The sequence below is a fragment of the Mustelus asterias genome, chromosome 27 (assembly GCF_964213995.1).
Source record: "Mustelus asterias chromosome 27, sMusAst1.hap1.1, whole genome shotgun sequence".
Lineage (NCBI taxonomy): Eukaryota > Metazoa > Chordata > Chondrichthyes > Carcharhiniformes > Triakidae > Mustelus > Mustelus asterias.
This window is the reverse complement of record NC_135827.1, coordinates 3,884,962-3,897,790: the sequence shown is the minus strand read 5'-3', so window position 1 is coordinate 3,897,790 and position 12,829 is coordinate 3,884,962. Positions and strand designations below refer to the sequence as shown.

General features: G+C 44.1%; 1 protein-coding gene across 5 annotated transcripts in view; it reads right to left on the bottom strand.

The window, feature by feature from the left end:
- Window positions 1–9,537, bottom strand: part of fli1 (Fli-1 proto-oncogene, ETS transcription factor) — an 82,771-nt gene extending 73,234 nt beyond the window's left edge. The window contains exons 1-4 of one of the 5 annotated variants that reach the window (XM_078199239.1): window positions 9,461–9,537; window positions 8,727–8,807; window positions 1,935–2,140; window positions 247–401 (exon numbers count right to left, since the gene is read on the bottom strand). In XM_078199239.1, the coding sequence (XP_078055365.1) occupies window positions 247–401; window positions 1,935–2,140; window positions 8,727–8,765 (400 nt within the window). In that variant the 5' untranslated portion in view covers window positions 8,766–8,807; window positions 9,461–9,537. Of the gene's footprint in view, window positions 1–246; window positions 402–1,934; window positions 2,141–4,336; window positions 4,550–8,726; window positions 9,169–9,460 lie in introns of those variants that run through there. The other 4 variants (XM_078199240.1, XM_078199244.1, XM_078199241.1 and 1 more) reach the window with 4 other exon arrangements.
- Window positions 9,538–12,829: the final 3,292 nt, after the last annotated feature.

The window sequence follows — 12,829 nt, the reverse complement described above, 5'->3', positions numbered from 1 at the left end:
GGTAATAGCAATTGAGTGCATAATTGGATCAAATTCAGTCAGCTTTAGCGATGTGGTCGAGTCTTATCACCGGTATTTCACCTTATTACAGATTTTTTTTTTAAAGAAACGCAGATTTGAGCACATCGTGTCTGTGAATGTGTTGAGACAGGCTTCCATTCATGTGAAGCTCCAGCCCCCAGCTTCACCGCCACACCACGATGCTACCTTTCGCACCCTCACCCGGGCCCCCAGGGGTCTCGTTACCTGCCGGGACGATCACTCTTCTCTCGTTGGTTGTCATATTAGGCGGGGGAGGTCCGTTTTTCTCCTCCATGTAACTGCTGTAACTCATAGGGTTGCTGTCGGTGCCGCTCACCAGCTTATTGCATTTGGCCACGCTGCAGTCTACAGGTGAATCCCTGTCAGGGTTAAGAAGAGAGGAGTCAGAGAGAGAAGAAGACGCGGGATGCAAGAGCCACAGGTGCAGCAGTCAGTTCTTTACATTTTTCCATCTTGCCCTTCGCTTTAAATTCTTTGGGACATATTAGAACGTACCGCTCCCTTAACAATCTCCCTCTGAAAATGTGGGCAGCAGTTACCAGGGCTCGGCAATTGTGAGTCACTTTAATTACATCTCCTTGTGTATATTGGTCAACAGCGGATTAGCCATTGTTCAGATGAATACTGTATACATGGCATCTCCAGAAGCTACATGGACACAATTTTCTGTACGCGTTAGATGTGAACGAAATGCCCTTTTGAGTTAGTTTACAGTTAAATTAAAACAACGCCCTGCGCGTTGTGCATTTAACCTTCAGTATTCCTATCTTTCCAATTTCCCAAAGACCCGCTGTGTCCCTGATAACATCAACTCGAATGCACACTGAGAATATACATGTCATTGCTTTTCAAAAGGGACTGAGAAAGGTGGCCAAGAAGGCGAATCAAGAAAGTCAGGGCAGAGAGGGGAAGATGTGGCCGAGATTTTCTAATGTCTCACTGCAGTCGTACAGGCGCGGAACACGGTAGGGTAGTGTAGTGTAGTGTAGTGGCTGTTTATATTCCTGCACTAGTAATCCAAAGAACGTGTTTAAATCGTCCATTGCAACTTGAGAATTTGAATTCAATCTGAAAAGAATCTGGAATCAGTAAAAGCTGTCGAGCTGTTCTAAAACCCAACTGGTTCACTAATGTCCCTTGGGGAGGAAAGCTGAACTCCTTCGTTGGTCTGGCCTACATGTGACTCCATATGTGAGATGCCCCAGCAATCCACTCTGCTGTACTCATGGCCCATCGCATCTTTTCAGGACAAGTAGAAGTGAGCCACTGCCCAGAATAACAGAACACATCAAGAATAACAGTTCAATTTCATTTGAATGATTAGTATTATAGTCCGCCATCACTGCAGACCGAGAGGTAACAGATCTTTGGGTCCAGAGCTCACAATCCAACCCAAGCACCTCCCAGCGGACATTGCCCGAGACTGAGGGCTGCAAGTAGTTCGGTGACCCCCGGGTCTATTCATAGACCGCACTATGCTATGAATAGGCTGCAATGAATAACCAATTCGTAATCAGAGTGCAACAATATTATTTGCAAGTCAGTTGTGTTATGTTCTAAATACAATGGGAGCATTAAAATCTTATTTATAAACGTTATTAAACATTATTTAATGTTATGTATCGAATGCATTTGATATAAATGTGTTCCAAATACAGTGTTTGGTGACGTTTTGTTTCATGCTCTTCTGTACAAACATCGCTGGGTCATCTGTTCTGAAGAGATGAGACAAGGCTAGGGAATTCTCGGAGAGCATTACATTACTGTTGTTGGGGCATTTATATCATGCTGAGTGGGGCTGGATACAGCGTATCGAATGCATGATGCCCTCTGCCCCCTTTCTGCCCGGGGGATCTGTCTTGAGTGGAAGGGGCTGTCTGATCCGATGTTACCTGGACCCGTTAATATGGTCGTATTCCCTCTTGATATTAACCCTGACAGGCTGGTTGATCCATTCTTGTTGAGGCAAGGGATTAATTTTGTGCGTTTGTCCATAGTCGGCGGCAGCTGAAGCCGTCATATCCGCTTTGGGGAGGTGTGAAGCCACGTACGAAGTGTCAAACAGGGACTGGTCGTCACTCACAACCGACAACGCCTCCTGAAAGCAGGGCAAATAGGGAGAGAGTTACAGGTGCGGAGAGCAAATACATAGTTACTGCACCCTCTAACATAAGGCAGATGTACAGAGGACAATATACGCGTGGTGCAGTGCCCCCTCTCCACAATAGAGCTCCACATGTTATCGTAAAAGCAACAGGTTAATTATTTAAAATAGCTAACCTCAGGACGGTTATGCAATCGCTCGATAGCAAGCGTGTTTATCAATACCGTACATATCTATTTTTAAAATCCACCGCCACATTCTGGAAATTATATGTGTAGGTTTTATATAATATTTAGTGTTTTGGTTTCGGTACATTCGTGTTTTTGGTAAGTATATGTATGTATTTCGGTGAGCAGGCATCGACGTGCGTATTTATGGGTGAGATGCCTATCATTTGGCATCAACTGAATCATTGTTAATTGAGCAATTTCAGGGGCCATATTATTTCAATGAAAACTGACAGGGACAATATTAAAAAAGCGACGAAATGGAATGTTGTAACATGGAATCATGTGTCTCTGTCATAGGGATCTTTCAATCAACTCTTCAGAATTACTCCACCCCTCCAGAAATCTCTGGGAATGATCGGGATTTGCACCCTGTTGTGTGAAATGCTGTGTGAATGGCCGATCATAAGTGAGTGCTATGGCAGTCTGTAGACTGAATAGATCCGCAGTATTTGAAGGGAGTAACAACAATGATACAGGTTTGAAGCAAATGTGAAGGTTAGAAGGTGCTGGAGAGCGGCTGTTTTGCTGCTGGAGTCAGTAACCTCTGCCTCTGTCCACAGAGGCACAGGGTGAGCCAGAGGCAGTGACAAACATTCACATGCTCTGATCCTGCCGTCTTATTCCCTCTCAGTTGTTTGCATTTGCCACCTCTCAGAAACAATAGGCGAAAGCCAAAGGCGAGCTTCATTCTGTGGAAGAGATGGAGGCAGAAAGAGAGAGGAGGGAGAAGGGGAGGGCGTCCAACCCTAGTCCAGTTCAGAATAAGTAAAACAAAACATGAATAAGTGTTCACTGACAAACATTAAACAAGAACACAAATCACAAGCCTTTCAGGGAGAACAATAGGAAAAATAAGATATTTTTCATCTTTATTGTATTAAGGAAAAAGGAAATCTGTCAGGAAACAGGAGTGCAAAGAACGGAAGTATGCTGGCTCGATAAGGGAGGGGGATTGATGAGAAACCTGGTGTTCAGTTATGAATCAATCAAACTTTCATTTCAAACTGTTAGCTGTTGCAGCGCTCACCTCCCTCTCCCGTTGTGCATTTACCAATCTGGAACTCAGTTTATCTTAAAGTGGCTCCTATTTTATGCGATAGATTGTGGGAGCCTGTGCCACACGGAGGCAGCTAGCTGTCCTGGACACACATCTGAAGCACGTGAGAGAAATACATTCTGTCTGAAAGTCTCAGATGGAGGGAAGGTGCTGTACCGGAATGAGCTGCGAGGTCCCGGCAGCACAACACACCGGAAAATTACACGATTGGTTTCGTTCTAAGGACATCCTAGTGCACTCTGGTCACACTAAATGGTTCATGCCATGGTCGCTGAACTGTGTTCGCCGCACGGTTGCAGCTCCTGGGGGGTAGCAGGAGGCCCATAGAGTCGCGGAGTGGCTGTCGGGCGCGGTGCCATGCAACATTGCGCAGTTCGTAAAAGCCCGGGCGATCCGCGGGCAGGTTCCTGTCACCCTTACACTGAGAGTCCCCCTCAGCGCTCACCCCCCCCCCCCCGTCTGCCCCCTCCTCCCAGCCACCACCCCCCACCCCCTCTCCCTTTCGACCCCTCAACCTCCTGGCTTCATCTGGAGTCAGTGATAGGCAGTTTTATAGAGCAGCTAGAGTCCGAGCGGCGTCCACTTTGGGACAATGCTATCCAAGTGAGTTGGAGAAGTAAAGTCAATGTGGTACAGAAAGAGTAACACTCACCGGGGCTCCCTCAACAACCCTCTCTAGCTCAAGCGTCCTCCTGACCCAAACTACATCTCTGACTGCGGCCTCAACGCGTGAAAGGAAAAGGAAATTTAGAAAGAAATGGAAAACTGACAAATCGGATCACTGTTCTGGGCTGGAAACTTGTGGAAAAAGTCGCGTCACCCCCTAGGAAAGGGGACGGGAGCGAAACGCTGGGGACGGAGCAGCCTCTAGAGCACTCGCCACTCCTCCGCTCCCCTCCTTACCTTAATCGTGCCGTCCATTTCACCCGATTTCTTCCCTTTTCCCCAAATCGGAACAATATCCCAAACATGACACGGACAGGAGGTAATTACAACCGCAATTCTTGCTCGGACAGGCGAGGTAACCGGATGAAAGATTGGCAATTTTGGGAAGTGAAGTCAGCCGCCCGAGAGGAAGCCGCTGAACCAATGGTGGGGGCTCATTACACATTTTTTTAAGCAGGATATTTTGGCCGTCAAGATAAGGAAAAAGAAACAATAGCGATTTCTCTTTTCCGTGGTTCAAGTGCGTTTTCCTGTCGGGAAGCGCCCCTCACCCTCAGCCGTTTCTGCTCTTATTCCACACACACATACTTACACACAACACTCAAACACAACACACACACTTACAGCACCCCAAACACACACACAACATCCCAACACAAAAACGCAACACGACACTAAGCACAACACACATTCCAAATACAACACCCCAAACACAACACCCCAACACGCTATACAACTATACACAACATACAACATCCAAAATACAACACCACAAACACAACACACACAACACCCCAACACTCAAACACAGCACACTCAAGCACAACACACAATGCACGCACAGATACATACAAATACTCAAACACAGCACACACACATATACACAACACTCAAGCACAACACATACAACACACATGTACACATAACAAACTCAAACACACACAAAACACAACACACGCACAAAACACACAAATACAATATACACGACACAAACACGACACACAACACAAACAGACGTGCGCACACGCAAAATACACAGGTTTCTGTACTTTAGAATAAATTAAAACATCAATGCTTGTTGTGGTCAAAGCTCATGTTTAGAGTAATTTTGCAGTTTCCTTTAAATTGATACGTTTGGCGTTAACTAGTCTGTTTGCGCCATTTAATGAACACATTGACATTTATTTACAAAACGACACAGACGAGAATCCCAGCCTCGACATAATCTCAAACGACAGACAGTTTTCGGCAAAATACTTAAAAAGTTATACAAAACCGGGCAGTCGCCACCTAACCATTCAGCACAGTGTACGTCACACCGGGTTATACTGTTACACCGCTAATCTTTATATAAAATATGCATTTAGAAACTTTTACTGAAAGGGGATAAATCAGAATCAATGGTTTACCTGATCAGGTGAAGTTTTTATTGATTTAAAATGTATTTATTTGAATTTTCCCGTTAAGTCCAGACGTTGCGCTCCTGGGTTTTTTTTACAGGTCTCCAGTCCCCGTATTCGTTTTTTTCTCCCTCTCTTGAATAAACTGGTGAGTTAAGGTTGCAGCCCCCTCCCCCCTTTCTGAAATTATCCTCATCAATCCAACCAGCATTTCAGTGCAGCTGCAGGTCGGAACGTGAGGAGACCGCCGGGGAGTCGTGGTGCTCTCACCAATGGGGCGAGTGCTATTTTCACCCATAATTGTAGGCTTCGTTCCTGTGTACACACTGAGGACACTTTCTTTTTTTCTCATTAACTGAAACCTGGCCCGTATCCTAAGCCCCAAAGATGGTTTGGCTGTAATGAGTCACTTTGAACGTGTCTCAAACCTGGGCATACACGTGCAGCTAGGAGCTTTCAAACTCCAGTCTAGAGGAATGCTGTTGTTGAACACGAAGAGAAACAGAACGTTTTAATTATTTCTCATCAGTTTTCTGTGCATGTGGTTATTCAGAGTTCTTACATCTAATGACTGGCATGGTTTCCAGGTAACGGAGATTCTCATACCAGATCAGCCATCGAATTTGCTGTCGTCCTTATGAAATCCAAATTTTCACCCGGAACCCTCCCGGTTGTCCCGTCGAGGTATCCAAGCCCCTGCCTCCTACCTCTCAGTCATCTGCACAGGTCTCCATCCATCACTCACCCCCACCCCGACTGCAGCTACTTACTACATACAGACCACGAACCCTGCCTGCTGATACCTCGGATCATGGGAACGCTGAGATTGGGACCCATAAGAGAGTTGGGGCTCCCCGAATTTAGATAGCCATCACGTTGGGATTAAGGCAAAACAAATAAACATCAATATTTGTTTGTAATTTGGAACATAGCGAACAAAATCTCAGATTGCCCCTGGCGTGTGATTTTTAAAATAAATGCCTGGGGAATGTGTTTGAACTTGTGATGCACGTGTTAAAAAGTTTGAAGCAACAAGGAGGTTATGTGTAATTTATGGGCCAGTTGTGGAGGTGAACTTTAATATACCATTTCACTTTCGGCGGGGGCGGGGATGGGGGGTTGGTGATGGCGACATTACACATTAAAATAAGATAATCAACTTTGGTTTTTAACACTGCACTCAAATTCTCACAATTACGATGCCGTACGGAAAATGGTGAAAGGGGGGATGGGGGGGGGGGGGGGATGAGGGGAGACCTGCGACTCCAAGCACACAAGCAAGCTGTCTGGGCCTTTGCTCGGGGCCATAATTAATTTGAGATTTATTTTTATTGGAGAACTCCTAGTCTCCGCTGACCTTAGCAAAACAAGTCTGCAACGAGGACCTGGATGCGCTTGAATGAATCATAATATAACTGCAAAGTATTTCTTGCTGGCCTGATTTGGTATTTGTCTCGGAGTGCTTAAAAAATAATACACAGCTATCTTTAGAAAGTAATAAATGTTGAAGCTGTAATTAGACACCGTAATAAAGGGGACGATTATTACCCCATGTGAGCCCCGGGGAGGGGGCTTTCTCTTTGACTCTGAGTCTCTCTCACTTGGTGAGCTCTGGTTGAACTCAGGCTGGGAGAGGGAGCAGGGAACAGACTGAGAATTGTTCCAATTTCGCAGACCTCTCCCCCTTGGTTGGAGACTGTCTGAAAACCAGCCTTTGTGAAATAACACAAACGTTATGACTGGATGAAAAAATATGCTATTTCAAGGGCGTTAGGTACAAGCCCGAGGCCCCCATACTGCACTCTTTAATACAGCCGCAGAATATTAGAGACATCAATGTTTTCTAAAGGTCCTCTTTAATAAGTCTGAGGCGCGTTTAAGCCTCTGATATTGCTTCCCTTTTGATTGAGTGTTAGCTGCCCACAGTGTCTGAAATAAATAAATCCAGACCTCTGCACACCTGTAACTGCATGGTTTTCACTTTGAAAATGCACGACACAGAGGTCACAAGCCGCGCCAATGGCTGAAAAATGCTTGGAATAGTTACTTTACATAAGATTAAATTTTTAAAAAACGCAAGCCCCATATTGTTAACATTAGGTACATAAACAATGATATTATATGATCTAACCAATCAAAGGTAGGCGCTACGAATGTTCTTTTTATTTCATTTCGGCTTATTTATTTAACTATTGCGTTAATGTCTGGTGGATTTCTTCCATCTGAGGGAGCCTGTCTGTTCGACTTGGAGGGGGGGGGGGGGGGACTCAATGTCTGGGTGTTATAAAGAAATCCATTGCCCCAAAAGCGGCAAAGTAGGAAGCAAAGAAGATTTCGACTCGGAGTTGGCTAGACACTTTCCACAGACATATCATCGAGACGCTGGCCATGTGACTATAGACACAAAAAGCTCCAAAAGCTGATCTTTGCCGAACAGCTTTATGTCTCTACGACCAAAGCAGTTTTGAAATTATTCCGCATTCATTTTATATATATTCAAAACTCTTTTCTATGATTTTTATATATCTTGGATTAATTTAGTTTCGGGCTAGGCCCGAAGTGTGGCTGCCATGCACATGAGTTTCTGTACCAAAGAGAATGATTGTGATAGATTAATTAGTTTTCGTTTCAAATTCATATCCACTACTGAACTTGGAGCTTGGAATTTACAATTTACTTTCGGCTTAAAACATGGAGAGAGAGGGAGAAAGAAAGATGCAACGGCGATAGTGGGGATCTCCGACACTACAAAAGCTCTTTTCATTGAATCCAGCTGGGTGTCGCCTTTTAGAAGTTACACGCTACATTGCAGATCTGAGTTATAGCTGGGAATGAGAGGGTGGCATTCCCAACAGGTAATATCACGGCGGTAAGGATAAACTGGGCGAAAGTAAGGATTTTCTGGATGGTAAGGAATGAATATCACCGGTATTTACCCAAATTTCAGGCCGGATCTTGCTTTTCAGATTCAGTCAGTTTCTGAAATTGCATCCCTTTAGGTGGACAAAGTTGTATCTGGACCACTGGAGCTAAAGAAATTGCAGTTGGAAATTACAAATCACAGCGAGGAAGTTAACTGCAAGTAAAGCAGGGTCAAATATTTTCCAGCATGCTCCAATTTTCTTCTGTACTTCCTATCAGTAAAGATCACTTTCTCAGACATGTTGAATGAATCTACTCTCAGGCCGCTGGATGGCTCTGATGGAACGCTGCAGCCTCAGTCTTACCTTTACGTAAGAGGAGGTGTCCGGAACAGTCTGAAACATCCTCCAAGCTGCCCTGTGTCCCGCTCCGATTGCGTCCACGTCCTGAAACGAGCCCCACATTTGAGAGTATATACAGCAGTGGGGTTTTACTCAGTGCCCCTTTCACCCAGACCACCATCCCCTGACCCCTCTACATTTCCTGTCCACTGCCTGGCCGTGTCCAACCGCACACCGCGGACAGAAAATCCATCCAAATTCACTTAGATAGGAAATTACTTTCTCCTAATCCGCAACAGACACTCCTACAAGTGATGCTGCTCAGGAACTGTTTCAACGCTACTTCTGTAGCCATTCACGCGTCTGGCTGTCTATCACAGTCTCTGTCCCCAGGCTTCCTTCCTTCTTTATCTGTTGTAGGGTTAATATTTTGTGCAGCATTCCTTTCACTTCCATTCTTTCTCTCCTTTCAAATCCACCACGCCCCTCGGTTCGCTTCTTAACTTCTCTTTTTCGCCCTCCCTCTTATTTCTTCCGACTCTCTTCCTCTATTCACCTACGGGTTCTCTGTGATCTCCCAGAACTTTCCGGATTGTGGTTTTTTTTCGGATCCTCTAAGCCCAAAGGCTCTTTCCCATCACTATCATCACATATTCTCGTTTTAATTTTTTCAAATGCCCATTGGCCCGTGTTTGTTTCCTTGATACTATCGCATTTCATTCTTTTATTTTCTTTTTATCACATAAAGACCTACTTACCCTTAACGTTGTCCAAAAGACCAGTCGGATTTTTGATCCCAGCACAACACCTGCGAGCCAGGCGGCTATTAGCGACCCATTGCTAGTCTAATACTGACTGTAGAAAAGTCTTGACAAGACAGTCCATGCTGTGGTACAGTGGGGGCTGTGTGCTTCAGAAACTCCAGACAGACCGAGTTCACCAAAGCCTGGGGGAATTATTATTAACAGCCCGTTATTTGTTTAAGTCTTAGTTTAGTTGATCAATTCCTTAGATTAATTTTAATTAATTACTGGGAAATGGAAATCCTCCTCTGTCAGACTGAATTTGAAGTCCATCCCCGTGGATAACTGCACCCCCTCCTTAAATTTTCACCATAGACCCAGAGAGGAGGAAAAGCTATCAGATGTGTTTTCCTCTACTTTTTTTTAAAAGAGCTAAACCAAGAAGCGACGCTGAGTGGAGCTCCAGCTCCGTCCGTAACTTCAACTCAAAATCGAAGTTATTTTAAAAGGGATTGGGTTTAACTTTAAAAGACTCAATCCTAACTTGAGTAACAAAACAAAGGGAAAACACCGAGTTATTTTGTAAACTGTCATTTAGGGTATATTTATCCTCTTTTAGTCATGAACCTTTCAATCCCGCCAGTCTCCCCTCCCCCACAGTGATCCAGACTCCAGCATATTGAAACATTTTTCTCTGAACAGTAACATATAAAGAGTCGGGGTGAAAGAGGCCAGACGGGTCGCTCTGTCTGTGTTCAGCTCCATCGTTCAATTATACACTAAGGGAACTGATGAAGCTATTTAAATTTCCGAGCAATGCAAAGTTAACCAGTTCATGACTTTGCAAGGAAATCTAAAGTATTATTGCAAAAGAAAGCTCATCCCACTCTTCTGAAATCACATCATATTAACAAATCATTTATACCTTTAGGGTTTTGGTGATGTGTGATTTGGCTCAAGCAACAGCACAGCGACACACGGACTTATTCGCTCAAATTAATGGATAGATGACTGAGCGAGTGAGTGAAGGCCGTGACCTGGAACAGAGCCGAGATCTGGAGCTAATGAAAACAAGCAATAACACCAGATCCGGCAGAATTTTAATTTCGACAATATAACAGCCACTGAAATCAAACAATGCAATAGAAAAAATGGAGAGACCAAACTCACAAACGGACCCAAAACTCCCCAATAAGTGAAGGGAAACGAATCAATTCAATAATAGGATTCGCATTGCACCGCTTTCTCATTGCTAGGCATCTAATCACTCTTGGTTCATGAAAATGTAAACTCGATTGAAATTCAGTAAATAGTTGATATAAGAATGGTTGTATTTGAGATACAGCATCTGGCACATGAGTTCTCAGACATAATCTACCGCACACTCGAGTCTTATATAAACAAAAAGAAGAACACGTGTTAACAAGAAATATGTTACTGAAGTTTGAGGAAGAGGACATTCATAAAATAGTATATCTATTTTGGAGAACGTTGTGGATCATAGGATTACAGAATTCCGCTGACGTGTCTTTAATGCTGTCCTACTTAATTCCAACTCCCGGCTTGCGCCCCATAATCCTGCAAATTAGTTCTCTTCAGATGCATGTCCTATTGCCTATGGAAAGATCCTATGAATCTGAATCTAGCACCCTTTCAGCTTGGGCTTTCCAGATCCAAACAACCCTCTTTGTGAAATAATTTATTCTCATTTCTACTCCAGTCCAAAGATGTGCGGGGTAAGGTTGATTGGCCATGCGTAAAAAAAATTCCCTTAGTGTCCTGAGATGTGTAGGTTAGAGGGATTAGTGGGTAAATATGTAGGGATATGGGGGTAGGGCCTGGGTGGGATTGTGGTCGGTGCAGACTCGATGGGCCAAATGGCCCTCTTTCTGTACTGTAGCGTTTCTATGATTTCTATGAAAGTTCTTCTGCCAATTATTTCAAATCTTTAACAACAGTCAGCATGGCTTTCTAAGTGGAAAATCATGTCTCACCAATTTGATTGAGTTTTTTGAAGGGGTAACCAAGAAGGTAGATGAGGGTAGTGCAGTCGACATTGTCTACATGGACTTTAGCAAGGCCTTTGACAAGGTAGCGCATGGTAGGTTGTTGCATGAGGTTAAATCTCATGGGATCCAGGGTGAGATAGCCAGTTGGATACAAAATTGGATTGATGACAGAAGACAGAGTGGTTGTCGAGAATTGTTTTCCAAACTGGAGGCCTGTGACCAGTGGTGTGCCTCAGGGATCGGTGCTGGGCCTCCTGTTATTTGTCATTTATATTAATGATTTGGATGAGAATTTAGGAGGCATGGTTAGTAAGTTTGCAGATGATACCAAGATTGGTGGCATAGTGGACAGTGAAGAAGGTTATCTAGGATTGCAACAGGATCCTGATCAATTAGGCCAGTGGGCTGATGAGTGACAGATGGAATTTAATTTAGATAAATGCAAGGTGATGCATTTTGGTAGCTCAAACCAGGGCAGGACTTACTCAGTTAATGGTAGGGCATTGGGGAGAGTTATAGAACAAAGAGGTCTAGGGGTACAGGTTCATAGCTCCTTGAAAGTGGAGTCACAGGTGGACAGGGTGATGAAGAAGGCATTCAGCATGCTTGGTTTCATTGGTCAGACCATTGAATAAAGGAGTTGGGACGTCTTGTTGAAGCTATACAAGACATTGGTAAGGCCACATTTGGAATACTGTGTACAGTTCTGGTCACCCTATTATAGAAAGGATATTAAACTAGAAAGAGTGCAGAAAAGATTTGCTAGGATACTACCGAAACTTGATAGTTTAAGTTATAAGGAGTAGCTGGATAGACTGGGGCATTTTCCCCTGAAGCATAGGAGGCTTAGGGGTGATTTTTTAGAGGTCTATAAAATAACAAGAGACACAGATAAAGTGGATAGTCAAAATCTTTCCCCAAATATAGAGGAGTCTAAACCTAGAGGGCATAGGTTTAAGGTGAGAGGGGTGAGATACAAAAGGGTCCAGAGGGGCAATTTTTTCACCCAGGGGGTGGTGAGTCTGGAATGAGTTGTGAGAGATAGTAGTAGAGGCAGGTACAATTTTGTCTTTTAAAAAGTATTTAAACTGTTACACGAGTAAGATTGGTATAGAGGGATATGGGCCAAAATCAGGCAATTGGGACTAGCTTAATGGTAAAAACTGGGTAGCATGGACAAGTTGGGCCAAAGGGCCACTCTCCATGCTGTAAACCTCTATGACTCTAAACATTTTCAACCCATTTGCCAGAGGAAGCTTTAGTAATTTCTTACTAGAATCATAGAACCATAGAATCCCTACAGGGCAGAAGGAGGCCACCCGGCCCATCAAGCCTGCACCAACAACAATCCCACCCAGGCCCTATTCTCGTAACC